Source organism: Fundulus heteroclitus, chromosome 5 (genome assembly GCF_011125445.2).
Source record: "Fundulus heteroclitus isolate FHET01 chromosome 5, MU-UCD_Fhet_4.1, whole genome shotgun sequence".
NCBI classification, from domain to species: domain Eukaryota; kingdom Metazoa; phylum Chordata; class Actinopteri; order Cyprinodontiformes; family Fundulidae; genus Fundulus; species Fundulus heteroclitus.
In genome coordinates, this window is record NC_046365.1 from 12,802,566 (window position 1) to 12,824,501 (window position 21,936).

The window sequence follows — 21,936 nt, forward strand, 5'->3', positions numbered from 1 at the left end:
ACTTTATTTCACAATATAGAGCTCATTTCTCGATGAGTCTTCGGCTTCTGTTGGATCTATGTCTACATCAGATTTGAAGCATGTTTTTGTAATAATGATAAAAAGAAAAAGAAAGGAAAAAAGAAAATCAATAAAAAAGTAAGCGCCGCAGGATGAGTGACGATAACACAGCCGTAGTGTGAAACATCCACGCACCGGACCGGGCCACCCCCGCCCACGTCCCGCCCAGAGGTCCGACCCCTCGGGGCGGACGAACGGGATCATCTGACGCAGCCAAAGCCGCGGAGCGCCACAGTCATCGCAGCCGCGCAACGAGAAGGAGGACTTTCCGTAACTCGGCCCAGTCTTTCGGAGCCTGCGCTCAGCTGATACCGCGGAGAGCCGTGCGCCGCCCTGCGCCGCCAGTTTCCCCGGAGTCGCCCTAATTGGCACGCTTCCACCGGAGAGGTCAGCCGCTTGCCGTTCAGCAAGGCAGCAGTGAAAACTACCGCCTGTCCCCAGCAGGAACAGACCGGGAGGCTGAGCGGAGACGTAAGTCTGATGCCAGGGATCTTTAACATGTGGCTGTAGGTGGGCATCAGCGGCAGACTGGTTAGAATGGAGGGGAAGTTTGCTCTGAATGCGCGGCTGTGGCTTTATTTCACCCTGATCGACTGGCTCATGCGGATTTTATGATCAATTACTAATTAATGACGCTAAGTGTCGATCAGAATTATAGCTAACATGTGGTTTGGGTTTTTGGGACTTGTTTTTGGGGTAGAAATGTCCTTGTGTTTTTTTAAAACTCTGGGTTAATAAAGTCCTATATGTTGCCTGTGTGATGGGAAAAGTTAAATTTGAGAGATGAGGGAAAGACAGTCCAATTAAAGGCAGAACTGTTTTTTTAAAAAAAGTTGATACCATTAAACATCTTAATACTTTATGTCCTATACACAAAAACAAAAACTTGAGATATCTCTCTCTCTCTCTCTCTCTCTCTCTCTCTCTATATATATATATATATATATATATATATATATATATATATATATATATATATATATTGAATTGTCTAGTTGAAGAGTCCAATAAATAAAACTTGTCACTGATAATCAAGGTAGGAGAAATTGAGCCATTGTAATTAATCCTTGACCAGATTTGGTACCATAATGGGTTTTTTTTTTTTTAATATAAGGGTGAAATCAAACTGGTATAAAGAGGATGTTATTGCTAATCATGGCAGAACAGGGTTGTTGTTTTTTATTATTTAAATTTTTTTTTTTTTACTGTATGCTCTATTGCTACAAGTAAAAAAAAATTGGAGGTTTGTTACAGTTTCGAAAATATTAGTTGTCTTTAGACCGGTGTGTTAGTTTATCCAAGGTCAAGTAATGATAAACAGGTAAAAAGTTAAAAAAGAAAGGAAAGGAGCGTTAAAAATAAAAGTTGGGTTTTTAGTATCAGTTGATAGTATTTGTCATTTTAACTATTTTAGCCACGTTAATTAAATTTGTCTGCTAATGATCACTAATTAAAGGTGTATTAACACACCGAGTGAGTCAGTGACAAGAATGAATACGATTTATAGCCGAGCCTCGGAGACAGTGTGACTCTGTCACACCTGAACTTTCCTACCCGTCTTTTGGGTTAATTAGATCTTTTACAATGTGCATCTCCTCCTCTGTCTGTGTGTGTGTGTGTGTGTTTGCCTTTCTCTGTCTCTCCCTGTTTCCTGTGCTTTGTTTCAAGGCCTGGGCTTGCGTCACACATTCCACTTGGCATATGAAGCCCTTATCCTGTTTAGAGCCTAGAGAAAGAAAGAAGGGAGGAGAGAAAGAAGGGAGGAGAGAAGGATGTTGGGGGTAGAACGGGTGTAACGAGGGCAACATCTCGCCTCTTTTCTCAGCTTCTTTTGTCCCTCTTGATTCCTTTCTTCTTACTCAGGACTCCTAAACAGAAGACTCGTCTGTTTGTTTTTTTTTTTTTTATTGATTTCCAAATTTATTTGTTGAGAATGGAGGCAGCGCCCACACGCCCTAAATACTCCACCCATCCCAACGCCGCCTTTCCTGAATCAACAGGCTGATGTTATCTGGTGGAACAAAATGCACAAGACTGTGTGTAAACACACACACACACACACACACACACACACGGCTGCTCAAAGGCCATGTCCTAGGGAACATTAAGGCTAAACATTAAACTCCTGGATGCTGAACGGTTGGTTGTTCTCAGTGAGAAGTTACGGGAAAAGGACACCGTGCTACTCAGACAGCCATAAACCTAAAAAGCTGTAAGTCGTTACACAACCTATGCGTGCCAGCACACATAGACGCACACACACGCGTGTCATGCTGAAGCATGCACACACACACACACACAAGGACGCACATGTTGGTGCGTTTCAACCGCTGGATTGGGCCAATGCGACTATCTCATTGCCTGAACCCCCCCCCCCCCCCCCCCTCCCCATGTCTGAGGTTCGCTGAAGTTTTGTCATATTATGGTTGAAACCCACCTCATTTTCTTCCCATTTTCTGTCTCAGTCTTGTTGTTTCCACTTCCATTTTGACATAGTTTGGTTACAGCGGCTGTTTTTTTTCCTTCTCTTCCTTTTTTTTTTTTTCACTCTGCCCCCCCTGTTCCCCTTATTCTTGGGCCAGGGAGGTGCAGTATGCGGTGGAGGGGAGGGAGTCAGACAGGAAACCGCAGGCCCCCTGCAGCAGCACCCCCCATTTGGCTTCACTCTCCTCTCCTTCCTCCTCCTCTCCTCCTCTCCTTCACCCCCCCCCCCCCCCGACCCATCACGGAGTGTGGAAATAATAACAGTCGGCCTGAACTCTGAGGGCTTCCGCTTCTCTCCCTGTTCCTCCTCTCCCCTTCCCTCTGTCCTCAGTTGTCTGTAAAGCCTCAAAAAACTGCACTCTCCCTGACAAGCTCAACCTGAGGTGTGCGCGCGTGTTCGCCTCTGACAGTGCTTGACAGCTCGGGGTGTTTCTTTAAACGCACGCGCATTCACGCCTTTGTGTGTGGATGTGCGTGCAAGATGAGGGATCCTGTTTCCTCTCCCCTGCTGATGGCCCCCTCTGGCTTCCCCCAATCCTCCACCCCCTACACCCCCCACCCCTGAGGTCTGCAGGCCTGTAGCCTCACAGTCTGCTGGAGAGGAGCAGAGAGGATCTGTAGCCTGCATGTGTGTTCATGCATGCGTGTGTGTGTGTGTGTGTGTGTGTGTGCGTTTTTGGGCTGCAGGAGCCAGGCAGCCCAAATGAGGCAATGGGAAGCCAAAATAAGACTGTAGAGGGGCCTCAAAGTGAGAGGAGTCAGCGGGGCTTATGTTGTTTGGGCAGTCTAGGAACCAGAGGTGAGGCGACTGGCTGAGCTTAGGGAGAATGATGGTTTGGTCTAGTTACCAGCAGCCGGGCATACTGAGGGCTTAGACGATCACGGCTTCAAAAACCCGCAAACATAGTGTTACTCCTCCCCCACCTGTTTCTGCACGCTGCTAGTTGGCTAGCTCTAAAACATCCGCATTTGAGGCTGAGTTTGGGTAGAGGAATTGCCTTGTATCTGGCAAAATAGCACACACACTTGTTTCCTTAGGCAAGGCACTTAGCCACAAGATGCCCACTGATCTGAGTATCGTGTGAACGTATGGGCATCTTGGGTTGTGGCATTGAATTTGCAATGACGACTTGGATTCGTAACATTGTGCATTGTACAAACCGAGGGAGCGTCCGCCATAACTCTTATGAAGGGGACGTTGTCAAGTGTCCATGTTTACGAATGTTGCAGTTAAAGCCACAAAATTTCCCGTCATGCGGTCTCTGCAGTTTTGGAGTCCTTTTTAATAAAAACTGGAAAAGATGTTGGTGTGACCAGGGTTTTACTTTAGCTGTATGGGGAATAGAGCAACCCAGCACTGCTGCACTTCATGCCTGCTTACGAGAAAGAGAAACTTAGCTGTTTTGAAATCTTTTCCAGTCATATAAAATTATGGCCATCAATAGAGAATATCACCAAAGGAGTGCAGGATAGTCACAGCCGCGACATATGTAGTGGTGAGTGGAGTTCCTGGCTTGAGGGTGGTCTGAACGACCAGCTGGCAGCGCCTTTAGCCTCCAGCAGAAGCGCTCTCGTACCAAAGCGGGGCTGAGCATATTTTCTCGCTGTAACATGCACTAGAGAAGTCGCACTGAAGTGCTCCTGGACAGAACCAATGACACAGACTTCAGCCAAGGGGAGTTTCCTCAATTGCACTGCAAAAATAGAACTCAAAATAAGAAATTATTTCTTGAAATTAGATAATTTTTCCTTGATTTGTGTAGGTTAATAAGATTATTTGCCAATGGAATAGGATTTTTGCACTTAAAATAGGCAAAATTCATCTCCATCATCTTATTTCAAGTGAAGTATATCTAATTATCTTATTTTAGGGGTAAAAATACTAATTCCATTGGCAAATAATCTTATTTATCCTGCTCAAATCAAGGATAAATACATTCATTTCAAGAAAGATTTTACTTATATTTAGTTATCTTTTTGCAGTGTGATAAAGGAAAAAAATTCATGCTACTCATGAATATTACCTTTTAGAATAAGAAGTAGATGAATATCTGGCTGCAGGCACCGTTCCCAGCCTCCATCTTTGTCGGGCTGGGGCCTGAGAAGATCTGGTTAATAAATGATTTGCTTTCATGCCCCAACACTTATATATATATGTCTTGACGCCAACCTTGACCCTTTACCCTAACACCGAACACAAATTACACTGATAAACGGTTACATCATATATTGTTTATTATGCTATGTGCAGCCATGAATTGACATTTTTTTTAACTTCCACTTGTGCCAACAAGAAAACTAAGTCATGCATGAGCCAGAAGCGTCTCAGACTGTGGGACCTCGGTGTGATCTTGGAGTGTATAGCTGCTGAGAGTCTACAGCTGTATACCGTTGGTTAGAATGGGAGACGTCTGACACCCTTTTGGTTCCACGATCCCCACCTCATTTTATTTCTGAGAGCTGAAACGCGTGTGGTAAACTGCTGGCTCGACTGGTCATTTATGAACGACCAGGTGTGGCTCAGAGAGAGGCTGGTCTTTGTGGCTGTTTGTGTTTTGGTGAAAACAGACTTGTCAATTCAACGTCTCTAGACCATGGCTGTGTAAATAGCCGCCGTGAAGCCGTGGTAATTTTCCTCCTGGTTATCATGCCGTGAGAATCCAAGTCTGGCCCGATGCCTAATGGGGTTGCACATTGTGTTGAGAGGGCTGTACAAAGAGCACTTCTGATGCAACAAAGGCCATCACACAGGAAGGGTAAACTTCAAGACACACAAAAAAAAAGTCAACTGTTGGAATATTAGCTCACCACCTCGACGGCTCAGGCAGTCGGGGACCTGATTTAGCGCTGATTGCAATGTCAATACCAAAGTTTGAGTCAGGCTTCAGTGCGTACATGAAGTTCCTGGTCTGCAGGAGATGAGGCAATATTGCTGTATGCGGCGGAGTAGAAGTTTGGCAATCTGGCTTCAAAGTGACAGTCATGAGATAATACAGCTGAGCACTGACATGAGGTGAGACTCATGGGGATAGGGGGAAAAAAAAGAGGCTTTAAAGTAAAGAAAAAAATCTGAGTTAGGAGAAGAGAGATCATAGCTTCCAATGTGTGTGTGTGTGTGCATGTGTGCATGTGTGCGTGTGTGTGTGTGCGTATGTGCGCTGCAGCGTGTTCTTGGACAAAGCTGTTGTCTGGAGGTTTCTGGTCTCTCTGGTGATCTCATCATCTCCAGCCTGCTGCCATTAGAGCATGTGTGCGTGTCTGTAATAATTTAGCCCTTTAGTGATTTAGTGTGTGCATTTTGTTGAGCTAGCAGAAAGTCTTGTGCGCTGCTGTGATCATGTAGAAATGTGTGTGTGTGTGTGTGTGTGTGTGTGTGGTGTGTGTGTGTGTGTGTGTGTGTGTGTGTGTGTGTGTGTGTGTGTGTGTGTGTGTGTGTGTGTGTGTGTGTGTGTGTGTGTGTGGTGGAGTCAGTAGCCAAGGCCTCCAAGCCGCAATATTTTCCCCTTCAGTCATGTTTGTTTTATATCATTCATAGAGAAGGAGAGAAGAAGAAGAAGAAGAGCAGTGGGGGTGAGGGTGGTTTAGATAAATATGGTAGTGACATGAGTGATTTCTTGGGAAGTGAATGAAGAGGAGGTGTAGGAGAAGAGCTGGAGTCTAAGTGTGGAGAGGAGATGCAAGGAGTGTTTGCTGAGTGGGTTGGGGTTGAGTACACAGTAGCTGTACTGACCTAGAAGGGCAATATTTGCAGACATGCTCAAACACACACCCACTTGTGCACAACAGGAAGAAAAATTCCCTCACATGAGTTAGGCTTCCTATTCATCACGTTTATGACTCCTAAATTAGTTAATTTACCAATAAATGATGTTTGATTTCTGCCTGGTTTCTTGTCCAGGAGAAGAAGGAGGAGACTGTAGGTCTTTACCTCAGTCTACTTAAAGGGACCACTTTATCCTACTTTATTTTCTAAATTGTCCGCACATTGAGCAACTTTTTTCCGAAGGTGCTACATATCGTTGTCAGAGTTATGTAAACGTTCCGCTCTGGAGAAATTTGCGTACTGGTGAGGCAAACCCTGAGGAGAATGGTATGTTCCTGCAACTGCATGCAGTCTGTCAAGGAATTAAAGCTGTACCTATTTAAGCCCACAGGCAGTTGTAAGTTTTACAAAAGACCGACTTATATAAGTAATGTTTTTGGGTTTTTTTAAAAATCCCTTCCCCGGCACGCAACCATATTTGTGAATGCTCTTAGGGGTACACGTTGGAGGTGCAAATGGCTGCAGGGCTGTTCTAGCTCCGGTGCTCAGGGATAATTGGCATTTACTGTCTGTTCTCTGAAGTTCGACAAAGGCTCGGCGTCACGTGTGACGGTTGTCAGTATATAATTTTGACCTTGAACTTATTCTCTATAGCTAGGTAATGTTGAAATGTCTCTACATAAAGCAGAAAAGAAAGAACAACTTCTGCTCTTTTTCGCCCAAGCACTGTGTGACCCAGTTTTTAAAATTCAAGAAGCAATGTAGGTAGAGCTTATGAGCAGGTGTGCGTTTAGAAGCTCAAATTTTAATTAACAGTTATAAAAAAATGTAAGCCTCTTTAAGGATTTACCAAAGTTTAGAGTGGTTGGTATTATTAAGACCCAGACCAATTTCATGTTGTGTTTAATATTGAATGAAGAGCAGTAGTAGTTATATTATGTCAATCAATAGAGTTGCATAATAAAATGGTTTAATCAACAACAATGACAACACAAAGTGATTTACAAAATAAATGTAAACTCAGGAAACAATGAAAAATAATTGAATGAGCTTAATATGGTTAAACATGTGAGGGAGACACTAAAAACGTACAGAAATATGTAATTAAGATAATATAGATTTGAAGGACTGAGGTAAACACAAAAATTTCAAGAAGCATTTAAAATCTTGATCGGAGTGCTTCAACAAACAAATTATTAAAAATAAGTTGATGATAAAAATAAGTAAGCACAAAGAAGGGAAAATGAATCAAATAAAGAGAATCTACATTTATTTCAAATAACTGATAGAACAATTATCACTGCATTAAAAAAGTTAATTAGATAGCAATTTTAAAATTCTCGTAAAATAATACTGCAATAAAACCACAAATGTGTGGTCATTACTTTTAGAAAAAAAAAATAATTAGGAATAAATAATCTTAATTACTAAAAGTCAGCTAATGGGTAAATCAAATAAAATGTCTCAGTTTTACTTCTAAAAAGTGAAAATACATCATTCAAAGTCACATAAAAGATTACATTCTGATACTTTAAATCATGTTATGTAGGTTTAAATAAACTCCGTAAGAAACAAGCTAAAACCTAAACTGTAGTTCTAATTTGTTTCACAGCTTAATGTCTGGTTGATTTGAATAAAACATGTGCTGAACATTTCTCTGCTCAGATTGCTCTAAACGGCAACGTTCTTGTATAAAATATGTTTGTTTTTTTGTTTATTATTAATTTTTATTACCTTGTTATGAGGATCTTTCTTTCTTTCTTTTTTTCTTTCTTTCTCGGCTCCACATAACACTGTCTCTAGGAAGTTTAAAATTTCAGTTTGTTGCCGTAAAAGTCCCAATAAAATCCATTTCCTGTTGTCATGACCTGTCTGTGCTTTTTACTGGCCTGTATTTTCAGTGGCATGCGCAATTCACAGCCACAATAGGACAATTTCTTGACCTCTGGTTGAACTACCAAACAATTGAAACCTGGATTAGAAAACACACTCCCAAAGCACACACACACGCACGCTCCTCTCTCTCTCTCTCTCTCTCTCTTACTCTCACACACACACAGTCACACACCTGACTGCCAGGCTCTTTGTTTCCCTGAAGCCAGGCAAAGGGCGAGGCTTCTCTCGTCATGTTCACACCCTTCCTGACCCAGCTAGCGAGCATCCGTCTCTCTCGTTGGTCTGCTCCCCATCCTGAACCTGTGTGTGTGTGTGTGTGTGTGTATGTGTGTGTCTTTGTGTGTGCGTGCCTGCCTTCCTGTATGTGTCTGCCTGGGTGTGACGGCTGCCGTTCTTACCCATTTGTTAATAATTAAAGGCTAACCTGTCTCCAGACTGTGGACTTTAATCAGGTCATACGCAGACGGAGAGTCCCTCAGGGTAGATTCTTTGACAGTTGGTGTTGCTTTAACGCTCCAGCGAACAACCGCACACACACACTCGCACTCAATCACGCTCAAAAACTAACTCGTTTAGGCACAAACAATCAACGCAACTGCACCTGGCCACTTAAAGCCAAGGTAATCGGAACCTCATAGGAAACCTCGCTGTCTCTTATCCAAATACCTGACAGTTCTTAGTAGGTGGGATGTGTTGACGTGTCGTCGGGTGTCTGAGGTTTTCAGCACGTTTTAAAAGGGGGCATAACTCTATTATATCAAAGGCCAAAGTGAACAAATAGGTCTTAAGCCAGGTCTTGAGGATTGAGACGGACTGTGATTCCAGGAGAAGTGAGTTCCAGGGTTTGGGCCCTGCTACTGCAAAGGCACGATCGCCCTGCTGTGTATAACTGGACAGTGTGGTTGCCAGCAGATGTTCAGAGGAGCGCAAGGCTCTACTGGGCTGGTGAAGCGTCAGAATGTCACTGAGGTACGACGGTGCGAGGCATTGAATTGAAATGAAAACAAACAGGAATTTAAACTGAATCTGAACCGACCCAGGAGCCAACAGAGAGAGAGTAAAGGACAGGAGTGATTTGGTCACACTTGCGGGTGTTGGTGAGGAGCCAAGAAGCTGCAAGGTTTTTCTGGGGAAATTTGACTCTTTTAAATATTTAGCTCTCCGGATAAAGAGCCCGGTACGAACTATGTTCTTGAAAGTTCACAGGCCTCCTAAGACCAAATCAAACTTTTTAAATGATTTTAATAACCTCCTGTCGGTGATTTGTGTTGACTACGACTGCTGCCTGGATGTTCTACCTACAGCTTTCTTCCCTGTCATAACGTCTGATTTGACTCACACGTCCCTTCTGTCAGATGTTTTTCCCCCAGTCTCTAAAAGCAGCAATTATCAAACCGCTGTTGAAAAAATAACAATTTGGACAACCTACTTCTGCAGAACTACAGACCCATTTCAAGCCTCACCTTTATCAGTAAGATTATGCAAAAAGCTGTGTTTCAAAAATTAAACACCTTCTTAACAATGACTAGCCACTTTGATGCTTTCCAGTCAGGTTTCTATGCTCACCACTGTACAGACGCCGCCCTTGTCAAGGTGTTTAATGACATCCATATAAATGCAGATTGTGGAAAAACCACAGTGCTGGTATAATTGGACCTTTGTGCAGCATTTTATACTGTCGATCACGTCATTCTGTTAGGGTCACATTCCACCATCTGATTGGCTGGCTCGAAGCAAGCGTTTGTGATCTCAACTACAGAGAGCCGCTTGTGGTACGCCTTCCCTGCAGAGATAACAGGGGCGTAGGTGGCCAGAAGGAAGTTGTTTTCAGTATTCCCAGAAAACAATTGAGTTTTGACTTTTTAAATAACATCTCCCAGTATATGTCAAATCATTTAGGTGCCATGTGTGCGCTTATGCACCAGCTGGCTGGGAAGAATTAAAAATATGCAAACGAGAACATCAAAAATAAAAGGTGTGCGTATGTGTCAGTGCTTCAAGTGTCGAGTAGTTAAATTTCTTTAGATGGAGGTTCTCTAACTTTTTGTAGCAAGTACTGGCTCTGTAGATACAAATATTTCCAAGGACCACCAAACGGACAAAATAGAGATTCACCAATCAGAAAACTTTGCTATTGTGAAAAGGGACTTAAACAACTTTATATTAGCGATTGCCGTGGTTAGCATGGCTATCTAACATCAGTCTCCAGATGTGTTCCTTTGATAATATAGACACTTACCTTATATCTGAGATCGACAGGCAGCTGCTAACATTTCCGACTCCAGCGTTTTGCATGACAGAGAGAAAAGCTTGAACTCATAGAACATTGCAGCTTTGATGTAGTCCTTCCAACTTTCCTGTTAAAGTTCTCGCTTTCTCTCAATGTCTTTGCCGAATAATGATCCGTAGACAAGTTTTTATGTCGTAGAAAATACGTTTTTAAATTGCCTCCTGTCCTTTAATTTTTAACATCTCACTGATACTGCAAATCGTTGTTTTCCTCGTTTAATAACAGCTTCCACATTAAACGCTGTTGTTGGTCAGTGGGACCTGGTAGCACCTCGATCAGTGCCAGTCAAGATGCAAATTGGGTAATATTGGTCTCTGTGCATCTCTAAGACATTTTAATGAGCAAATGACTGGGAAATTCTCAGCTTATTGTGCTTTGTTGAAAAGTGAAAAAAAAGAAAAGGAGAATCACAAATAGCTGGCACATAATATTTTTGAAAGATTAAGTTGAATACTAACTCTAAAATTCCAAGTTTAAAAAAAATGAACAGGAAGTATCTTTAAATTCAAATTGCAAGTATGGGAAGTTGGAGTCACCCTAGGGTTTCTCATTAACCTTATCCTCAAAACTAATATGGTTTTAATTTGAAATGTAATGACAGCTTCTGTGACAAGCTGCGTATTTCCACTTCTGATCTTATTAGGTCTTTCAAACACACAGTACTTCAAAACCTCTTTCAGGGAACATGTTTCTTCAACATTTGGTCACATGAAATGCTGAGAAGTAGCCTATAGGCTTGCTAGCTTGTAACGCTAACGCTAGTTAGCTTGTCACTGAGCATAAAAGTTGGCTTGTTTTTCAGCTTGTATCGGCTCATGGTTCATGTTGTCATTCCTAGATCCATGTTATAACAGTAGAAGTAACTAAGTAGCCATCAGTATTTGTCCTTGATACAGTTTTTTCAGTATTTGTCTTTGAGTAGTTTCTGAATCAAAGATCAAGGTGCTTAAACATCTCATCTTTTTGGGTGTTAATTTCTACCGTTAGCAGGGGTTATGACTAAAACGAGAAAAATAGGGGCTCAATGAAATCTTTTATCTCGTGTGTGAGTTTTTGTTTTATTAATTTGTATTAGTATATTATTTTTCTGAACCAAACGTGGTTGCTGTAGATGAGGTCAGAAAAAGATCGAAGTTGTGTCCTTAAACTTTCTTTAGAACAGGATCATGCATCACAGATGTTCTTCTTTTTTTCAAGAATAAAGCATTGCTCCTTCGGAGAAGGGTGACACTTGACCGTGTAGGCGGAATAATGTGCGCTAATGCATGTGTGTTTTCCTCTGTAGGAGCCTGGCCTGTGCAGCCATGCTGATGTATGATTACCCTCCAAAGACAGACATGGAGACGGTAAGGATAACGTGTTTGTGTGAACACCATTTTTAGATGCTTTTCTGCTGCAAACATCATGCCCCAACATGCTGCTGATGCCAATTCCACTTCTAACACACACACACACACACACACACACACACAGAATTAAAAACAGCGCCACGCTCCTGCTACGTGTCTAGACCAACTGGTTCCCACATTCCTGGTCTTCCTGGACAAACAAGCTGCTTACAGTAGATATTTGCATACAATGGCCACACACTCTGCCAGGCTAATGAACACTCACACATGCACACGCTGTCCTTATAACAGTTATCTGCTACTGACCAGAGTGCTGCGTTTCATTATTTATTTATTTTTTGTTAGCTGGCTGTAGTTGTTTGTTCGGCAGAAACATGTTTTCCATGTTATTCAAGGCAGAACGGAAATGTTTACCTCTCTGTTCTTTTGTTTCCCTTCACCACTTCCTCCTCCTGCATCCTCTCTTCCCCTCCTCGCAGTCGTTCTACCCTTCCTCAGTGACAACCCCGGAGCCATACGGCTTGGTCTTTCCCCATCCCTTCTACCAAATGCCCATGCAGCCCTTCACCCCATGCAACCCCACACAGCAGGAGCCGGTGGACCTGTCTCTCAGCAAGCGCTCCTCCTCCGCGTCTCCGGCGTCCTCGCCGGCCTCCCCTCCCAGCTCTCCGTGCTCCACCTACAGCTCGGCCAGCCGTGCCTCTCCCTGCTCCCCGCACTCCCAGTTCCACTCCTCGCCCCCCCAATCCCATGCGGCACCCGCTCACACGATGTCTTACCCGCACATGGTCATCCAAAATCCCAGGGTTATGATGTCGCCGCTTGTGCTGCCCCTGCCTCTCATGTACCCGTCACCTATCCACCTTCATCCGTCAATAATTGTGAGCCCACCCGTCTCCAGCGATGAAGGCCATCCTCCCAGCAGAGAACATAAATATGGTGAGACCCGTTTGTGCCTTTTATCTGTATTCTCTTCAACTTCAAGTCTTGCAGAAGCACCGGTACTCTTTGCAGAGTTTCATATCTTGTCACGGTACAGACACAAAAATCGGTGTATTTTTTATTATTATTTATTTATGGGGTCCGGCCAACATAAAATAGTTAATAATTGTGAAGTGGAAGCAAACTGATGCGTGGTTCTTATATGATTTACAAATAATTTTTCTTTGGTCAATATCATGTAGCTCTGCCCTTTGGGGCAATTACATTCAAATGTAGTTTCGTCGTATGCCTCCATTAGCTTTGTGCATCAAAAGACCCAAAGATTTGTTCCCATTCTTCTGTGCAAGTCGGCTCAAACTCAGTCAGATTGCATTATTGTTTAGGAATATATATATATATCATTTGTAAGCTCCAACAGGTTTTCTTTCATGGATCAAGCCATCTTCCCATCAGTTCTGTTTGCCCCCCCCTGTCCCTGCTGAAAAAAGCTTCCCCACAGTATGAGGCTGCCTTCACCGTACTTTTACAGAGCTACTTTTCCAGCCTCTGGGTCCAAAACTTCAATACTGTCTTCATCTGATCGTTTAGAACACGCGGGGGAAAAAAAACTCAAGGTGTATAAAACCCTTCAATTCAACCAAGATCTGATCAACACAAATGCAAAACTAATTTTTTGTCCTATTTTGTCCTAATGAAGACACCTGCGTCTGAAACCCTTTGCTTACTGTCAGTGCTCCTCTGCCATTTCTTATCCGTCATATGTCAGCCTGAAAAAACAATTCCAGATTTCTATCTAAACTATGTCAGACTAATACTAAGTAGCTTAAGTGGTAGGTGCTGAAACATTGCAATTTAAACATGACCTGCTGTAGCGTTATCACAGTGTGAGCTGAGTACAAGTTGAGCCTCATGTCTTCCTAAGCAAAAATGGTTGAAATATTGTGATGACAATAAGAGAACGGCGTTGTTTCACACAGAAGTGTAATTGGTTTTGTTATTGTCTTCGACTGTTTCCTTTTTCAGCGTATCTATATTTCTTGCTGAAAATGAGGAAGCAGTTTTTCCCCCTCTGATCTTAGAAAAACAGTGTCAGCAAATTTTGTCTTTTTTTTTTTTTATTATTGGAAGATATTTTATTTTGGCTCAGTTGCCTGTGGCCAGCTGGAGGTCACCTGGAACCACTCAGTTCTCTAAATTGTCCACATTTGGCAGACTTATACAGCGTACGCATAACCGAAGTATTCAGAGCTAAATGCATGTAAAACACTCACAGGGTTATGCAGGGGGCATTCCCAGATACACACAGTTGGGTATCACTCTCACGTTGGTTTCAGGGGAATATTTGGGAATACCCAACATTTATGTGTACAAGCAAGGTTTTCGCAGAAAACTAACAAAACTGTGTTTTTTTTTTGTCTTTCCCCAGTTAACTCTGTGAAGCACGGGGAGGTCCACGACCTGCACAAGTCAATCAAAACCGAGTCTCAGTCAGATCTCTCTCAGGACGCGCTGAACAGCCACGACAATAAATCCTCTGTCATCAGGATACCCCACGAGTACGAGTGAGTGAATGCACAGACGGACGGACGCAGGGGAAACGCAAACGTTGCACAAGCTGCAGAGTGTTCTTCCTCTTTAACTTTATATGGAAGTGTTGGTCAGGGGCTCGGTTTCAGCCTGATCCATGTCGAGATTTGTTCAAAGCTAGGCGCCGTCCCACCACCGGAGTCATTAGAGTTCCTTGACACAGAGAGGGAGGATGCAGTAGCTTTGTTGCTTCAGTGGCAGAGGCTTTTGCTGCTAATACTACCCCAAAGATTGGCTTGGGAAAAGAAGGCGACGAACAAATAAACAATCTCTAAAAATGTTTAAACAGCAGCCAGGTCACAGAATGATTCAGAAAAAATTTATTGGTTAAAATCAAGATTTGGGTTTCAGTCGTGATGACAAATGGCAATAAAAGCCCTGATTAGAGGTCATGGTTGTGTAGCTCCATGAAAAATGTCCCAGCAACATGTCTTCCTCGGGTATCTCTTGTTCACATGGTTTGTCTTTGCAAGGCTCCATGCAGTTTAAAGCAGGTGGAAAACGCGTTGCATACTATACATTAGTGAGTCACAGTGTGATGCTCCTGTGTGTGGATCCTTGTTCTTTCCTTTTCTCTCTTCCCGCTCACCAGCCACGCCCCTTTTTGGTAGAAATGGCTCTAAAAAATACAGCGTTTTTTCACTCTTATTGGCAATAATGCCAAAGATGTGTAAAAAGTCTTGATAATTAACCCTAAGCTGTAATCCATGTCTTCCTGCTCCTCTGGGGTATAAATAAGATGCAACTAATAGGCCCATTTATTTGAACCACTCTTCAAAATGGGAAAGACAAAAGAACCTGCCACTCACGGCAGATTTTAGGCAGATCTGTGTTGCTCTTCATAAGCCAGAACTTGGCAACAAGAAAATAGTGGCCTGCCCAAACTTGCCCTTATCTACAGTTAGAGCAGTGACTAAAAATGTTTTAAAACCGCTGGTGCTGTGACAAACAAGGCTGGACCAGGACCCAAGTTTATCTTGACTCTGAGGGCAATGGTGAGGGAGGTTAGAGAAAAATATCTCCCAAAACTGTAAACCAGGAAAAAAAAAAAGGCTTTTCTGTCCTGCCATCAAAAAGTTTAAACATGTGGAATTAGCTTAGCTCTGCTGGGACTTCATACCTAAAGGACCTTTAAAAGTACTTTAGGTATGACTTTACATTTAAGTCATCTTTGGGTCTTCAGACTGGATAAGAGTTCAAAGCACACAGTTAAACTAACACAGAGATGGTAGACCAGCGGTGAAAACCAACCGTCTTCTATGGCGTTTCTCAGTCCTCCAGAGCTAAATCCTCCAGGAACCCTGTAGGCTAAGCTGAAGAGGAGAGGGCATAAGCGTGGAGCCGGGACTCTGGGTGTTCTGGAGAGATTGCGCAAATGGGAATTATCAAAAATCCCTCTCTGCATACTCCACCCCTGAGAAATGTCTCCGTAACAACTCACTATAAGGCTTTTGTTCACATCTTTACCAGAGCTGCCAGTAATAGTGGATGACTTGTATGTGTCCATGCCAGTTCTCATAACCCCCCCACCCACACACACACACACACACACACACAAACACACTCTTCCCGCTCTTCAACATTTCCTTGAGTTGTTTTCAGAAGCGTTTCATCTTTCACTAACTAGAGGCCTTTTTTTTTTTTTTTCCTCAAAGGAAAATAAAATTGCTGGTTTTCTTGTGCAGGTGACAGACAGAAAGGCCCACTGGCAGTTGGTTCTCACCTGTTTAGTTTTGTTCTTTTTTTTATTTGCCCGTCTGTAAGATGAGCGCAACTTATCCGTTGCTGTCGTCGTCACGGTGGCTGCCTTTACAGGCTTGCTTGTCGTTTTTTTTTTTTCCAAATGTGCCAACTGAGAAATAAATGGACCCTTAAGAAGGCATACGTAGGTGTGGCTTTATCTGTCAACACCTCCTCTTTACTCACACATCTACCCCATACAATAAACTATACCTGTGCAGTAAATATGCCAGAGGTGCTCGGGTGTCCAATAATGATGGGTTTTGCCGTGATCCTTTGGACTCTGTGCGTTGTTGGGAAGTTTAGCACATTCTTTTATACAAAAATTGATCCACATTTCAACACTTGACACCTGCTCCTAACCGCCACTTACACAAACACACTCCTACTGCTTCAGGATATGGTACAAAAGACACGTCCCACAAGGTTTTTCTGGCACACGTCCCCTTTTTTTCCCTTTTGGGTCGTCATCTGTTGACATGCCCTAGGCTTTTAAAATGATAATTTTATCATGTGTATAGGTTCAAATCCCTGTGAATGAACTGTAGATGGACAACTATGGCACATGACCAGGCGAAAATGATGATGATTAGAAAAGGGTGTTAATTATTATGTATGACGGAATCAGGCAAAAAAACGAAACCTCTGTCAGTTTTAACATTTTAAAACAAGATTGTGGTGCCCTCTGCTGGCCACCTCGTGTAACGAAGGAATGGCATTTAAGACGTTTCTTTCCCTTTTCTGTTTCTTAGGTGCAACAATCCGTCGGTGATAGTTCGCACGGGCTCCAAGCATCCTCTGCCAGCCGAATCGCCTGACACGCTGAAAAAGCGCCGGATTCACCGCTGCGACTTCTCCGGCTGCAACAAGGTGTACACCAAGAGCTCCCACCTCAAAGCGCACCGCAGGACGCACACCGGTAAGAGACTTCCCTTTTCCATTCGCCCGTTTTACCCCTGCAGGGTTGCAACTATCACTCTGACTCTGTCTTCTGTTTCCCACTTTCTCACTCTGCCCATGTAGTCTCAGTCCAAACAGAGAACGTAAATGCTTTTTTCTTTTGCATACTTCTATGTTTAAGATCATCAAATACCTTTTTAGATATCAGACAAGAGTTCATAAAAGAAGTAACCCACCACCTTGTTAAACCTTCTTGTAGCTGAGGCTAGCCACATTTGAAAGGTTGAATTCGCTTCCAGAAGTCACAACGTCGACCGGATTACCAACGGACCTGTAGAATCAAGAAATCCCCTAAACAGAGCGTGTCTGACAACAGGAGGAAGGCTTACCGACACGTCCTGCCCTGACGTAAAGAGACGCAAGAAACTAAATCAGAAACAACTTCAACCTTCAACCAGCCATTGCTGAGGCTTTGGGTTCCAGCGAACCACGGTGAGGGCAATCGTCTGCCAATGGAGAAAAGATGGAAGAGTGGTGAACCTTCCCAGGAGAGCTCAGCCAAGCTAAATTACTAGAGGAATGCATCAAAGACTCATCCAGGAGGTCAGCGGCAGAGTTTCAGGACCTGGACGACTTCCTTTAATTGACGGAGCTGTTAATTCAGAAAATCCTGAAGGAGAATGTCCGGCCATCGGTCCTTGAGCTTCACCTTAAGCACGAATAAGAAGATATCTGTGAGGTGGCAAATACATTTTTACAGCTCTGTGTGCAGCTTCATATTGTCACTAGTGTCTTGTTTAATTTCCCTTCAGGATTAGTAAAGTCTTTTTGAACCGACCTGAATTATAGTTTATGACAAAGCTATGCTGCTGACAAGTATTCTTGACCAAAACCTATTCTGCTGTGCTACATTGACCCTGACACGTCTCTTCACAAGCTTCACTCAAGAAATGTCACCTCTTAAAGCCTAAAAGTGACCTCTCCTTCACGCCTGTGTTTTCTTCTTCTTCTTTGTGCAGGAGAGAAGCCTTACAAGTGCGCGTGGGAAGGCTGCACGTGGAAGTTCGCCCGCTCGGACGAGCTAACGAGACACTTCCGCAAGCACACGGGGGTCAAACCTTTCCAGTGTCCCGACTGCGAGCGCAGCTTCTCCCGCTCGGATCACCTGGCTCTGCACAAGAAGCGCCACCTCCTGGTGTGAGCGCCTTTTGGCGCCGGGCGGGGCGGCGTGCGTTTCAGCCCGGGGGTTCACTGCTGGGACTACACCTCTGTGAATCGCCGGTGTTAAAACAGCTGACTCGGACAGAAAGTGGGGGGGAAACGTCTCCCCAGGGTGCCTGTTTCGAACCCTTTCACCTCACGCGCAGGAGCCGCTAACGCCTCGCGCCTCCCTCTTCAGCCCGTTTTGGACATTTACGTTTGCTGTGTCAGACCTGGGGTCCGCCGTGGAGGGCCCCGAGCGGCCGCAGCGTCTCAGCTGGCCTGAGAGCGGCGCCCTCGCGTGTTCTCCGGGAGCGACCCCGCGTCATCGACCGACAAGTCTTGGCACGCTACCAACTCTTTAATGCAACACCCGATCTCTGTATTTTCCTCTTGGACACACGCTTTCATACACGTCATTCGCTAGCTAGGACAATAAAATGTGAAATCCTTCCAGAATGTATCATATCTCACCCACTGTGCTTCGTGTCATACATACTTAAGCTGTGTGTTCGTTTGTTGTCGTTTTGTCGTTTTGTTGTTTTGCTTCTTGAGCGCAGCTAGCTGTGAGATAACGCTAATGCTAATTCCTCCTTCACGGGCCACCACGTCGCACCACACACCACATCTGCCTCTACAAGCTTTTACATGATGAAGTGAGGACAGGGAGCTAAACGCTTGCCTTCCCCTGGACACACACACACACACACACACACACACACACACACACATACACACACACACACACAGAGAGCGATAAAACGTGCACTTACTAAAAGCAGCTCAGTCTTGCTTTGGTCTGCTTTTGCATGTTGAGAAGTGCAACCGCAGGTCGCGTTAATTTTTCTAGAGTGAAGTGTTTATCGATGTTTTCATTCAGAAATGTGAACATAGCTGCACAGGGGCATTATTGTGTGAGTGAGGAAAAGTCACCCATCAAATGGTTAAAGGGTAGAAGAACTATTATTCTTTGTGTATTATAACATGTCTTATGTATGTATAAACTCTGTTTTGGTTTGTGATGTGACACCGTGGTAGCCTTTTTTTTATTATTATTATTATTTTTTTTTTATTGTATGACACTTTTTACAGTGCCTTTCAAAGTATTACTACCTCTTGAACGTTTCTACATTCTATTGTGTTACAGCCACCAACTTCCCTGGATTTTAATGGGATTTTCTGTGACAGATCAAAGCAAAGTGTTAGGAGACTTTTTGCAGCCCCTAAAACAGCTTTTATTCCAGGATTGCTCTGTAATCGGCTCCATCCGTCTTCCTCTCCGCCCTGACCGGTTTCCTTCTGCCCGAAGAAGAAAAGCGCTCCCACAGCCTGATCCTGCCACCACCTTGTTTCACCGTGGAGGCTTTGTGTACGCGGTGACATGCAGAACTTTCCACCACAAATAATGCTTTGCATGAAGGCCTTCCACTATAAAACCGTGCACTACTTTTGTGCTGCTCTGTTGCATTGAATACATTAAAACCCATGGCTGTAATTTGAGAAAATATGAAAAGGTTCAAGGGATATGGGTACTTTTTAACAAGGCACTTTCTGTCAAAGTGCAAAGCAGGGAAATTTGCTCTTAAATGTTGGCATATTAGAAACAATTTTGTTTCATTCTAAGACGTATTTGGAAAGTAAATTTCGGTTTCCCTCCTTGATTGTAACCACAGGTCACACTGTAGCAGATTTTACTGCTACAAAACGCCATAAAAACTTTAGAGCACATTCTATTTTTACACCTCATGGAGAACAATATGGTGTGAATAGCGTCTTTGTACATCTCCAGTGTGCACTTTACATTTAAAAATATATTTGTATATAAAAAATAATAGCTTATATATATCATCCCCAAAGCCAAGCCATGTAAAATCACACATTTGTTTCTGATAGGGTTGCTGATTTGATTAATATGAAACCTTTTGGAGGTGTCATGGTATAGTTTTTTTTAATAGCTCCAAAGCCTCATTTATTCACATTTACACAATTACTATACTGAATGTAGCAGTTCAACTGATCTGCATTTGCTCCCTGATACTCAGTGCAGTTTAGTTTTTTGCTTTGTACATGTTTTATTTTTATCTATGCACATGCAAGTTGTGATATAATGATTTTTAAATTGAAAGGGCAATTAACGGTTTTTATTAAGCATGATTTTTTGATACTCTACTATACATTTCTGTCATGTTGTCTTTAATAAACATATCTCTTTTTAATCTAAGCGGTGGCAATTCAAAGGGAACTGTGTTAAACTGTGAACATATAGTTGTAATTTACAAGTCTTTATGTAATTTTTGCATTTTTAAAAAAGAATATTCAATATTCATACCACTTAATAAATGTATTGGTAAAAAAAATGGATGCAGTGTTTTCTATTTTTTGTTCTTTCTTTCCTTAGTTACTTATTTACTTTCTTGCAATACTGAGCAATTTATACCAATAGGTTAGCTGTTTTCAGGAAATCAAAATATAAGCTCTTTTCATAAGTGATGTAGATTCTATCTGTTGATTTACAGACACACAAATATATTTATTTATTGATTTAATTATTTTTAAATTAGAACACTGAAATTAAAAAAAAAAGCCTAACATTTCCAAGATCTTTGTCTTTTATGACCATACATTTTAATTTGGTTTAGTTTTCTTGTCATGTTCAACACGAAAACATAAAATCATTTGCAAAGTGAGAAAAAATCCTAGTTTTACGCCCTCCACATTTTCCTCCATGCATATGACATCACTGCCCATATATGTCAAGGGTGAGTGTATTTGAGATTGGACTAATAGTGCAAATAAGAATGCACTCATCGAAACTTACAAAAAAAAAGTCACCAACGTTTTCACATTCATCACATAATAAGTTAATATTTTCTAACTTTAGAAGTTGTATTTGGTTGGTGGGGAATAAATACTTGGGGCAACGTGATATACGGAAGAAACAATTTCTCCTATAGAGTCATGCTTTGAGAATCAAGACCCTGTCATGGAATATGAAAAATAAGTCTTGTTTCTCTTTCCTGGCGTTTTTTTTTTTATTTATTTGTTTACTATTATTATTTTAAACGAAAAATATTCTAACAAAGTTTGACCACAAAAAGAAAACCGAAATCTTGTAATTAAATGTAATAAATTAAAGGAAAAAATACATAACGACTACTTTCTCTTTGGTACTTGTTTCTGTTAGAAAAGTCCAATTACTAAAAAAAATACATGGACATGCATTAGGCAATAATATTGGGCACTAACGTATTGACGGGTGTTAAAAATATCCACAACTTCCAGTTTTCCGTAAAAACAATTCAACTTCTGTGATTATGAGAAAACAAAAAGTGGGCTCGTCCGGGATTTGAACCCGGGACCTCTCGCACCCTAAGCGAGAATCATACCCCTAGACCAACGAGCCGCGATGTGGCTGCTTATGGTAAAATCCGAACAAGGATCCAACAGGGTCCTCTGAGTGTATTTATTTTTTTAGATTTTTTTCTTTGTTTTAGGTCACTGTGTATTTTTTTGGTTTTACTGTGCCGAAGTGGACGAGTACATTGTGTTTACTTCGAACATTTATGCTTCATTCTTGCCTGCCTGGTTCACACACTTTCGTATATCACTCTTACACGCAGTCTTTTGGCTACAAATATATAAAAAATAATAATATGACAGTGTGCTGCCGATTAAGTGAGCCTCAATAGCATCAGAGGGAGATATAAATCATTATTATTATTGTA

At 42.4% G+C, this 21,936-nt stretch overlaps 1 protein-coding gene and 1 non-coding gene across 3 annotated transcripts; one reads left to right on the forward strand and one right to left on the reverse strand.

The window, feature by feature from the left end:
• Window positions 1-279: 279 nt before the first annotated feature.
• Window positions 280-20,572, forward strand: klf3 (Kruppel-like factor 3 (basic)). Of its 2 annotated transcripts, XM_012865470.3 has the most exons (6): window positions 280-531; window positions 11,779-11,839; window positions 12,322-12,781; window positions 14,211-14,346; window positions 16,864-17,030; window positions 18,031-20,572. In XM_012865470.3, the coding sequence occupies exons 2-6, from the start codon at window positions 11,798-11,800 to the stop codon at window positions 18,210-18,212; spliced, it is 987 nt and encodes a 328-aa protein (XP_012720924.2). In that variant the 5' UTR covers window positions 280-531; window positions 11,779-11,797; the 3' UTR covers window positions 18,213-20,572. The 2 variants fall into 2 exon arrangements, with proteins under 2 accessions (XP_012720924.2, XP_012720923.2); XM_012865469.3 differs by lacking the exon at window positions 280-531 and having other exon boundaries at window positions 11,759-11,839.
• A 970-nt stretch (window positions 20,573-21,542) lies between these two features.
• On the reverse strand, window positions 21,543-21,614 carry trnap-agg. Its single transcript has one exon. It is a non-coding gene; the product is annotated as a tRNA-Pro (tRNA).
• Between the last annotated feature and the right edge of the window lie 322 nt (window positions 21,615-21,936).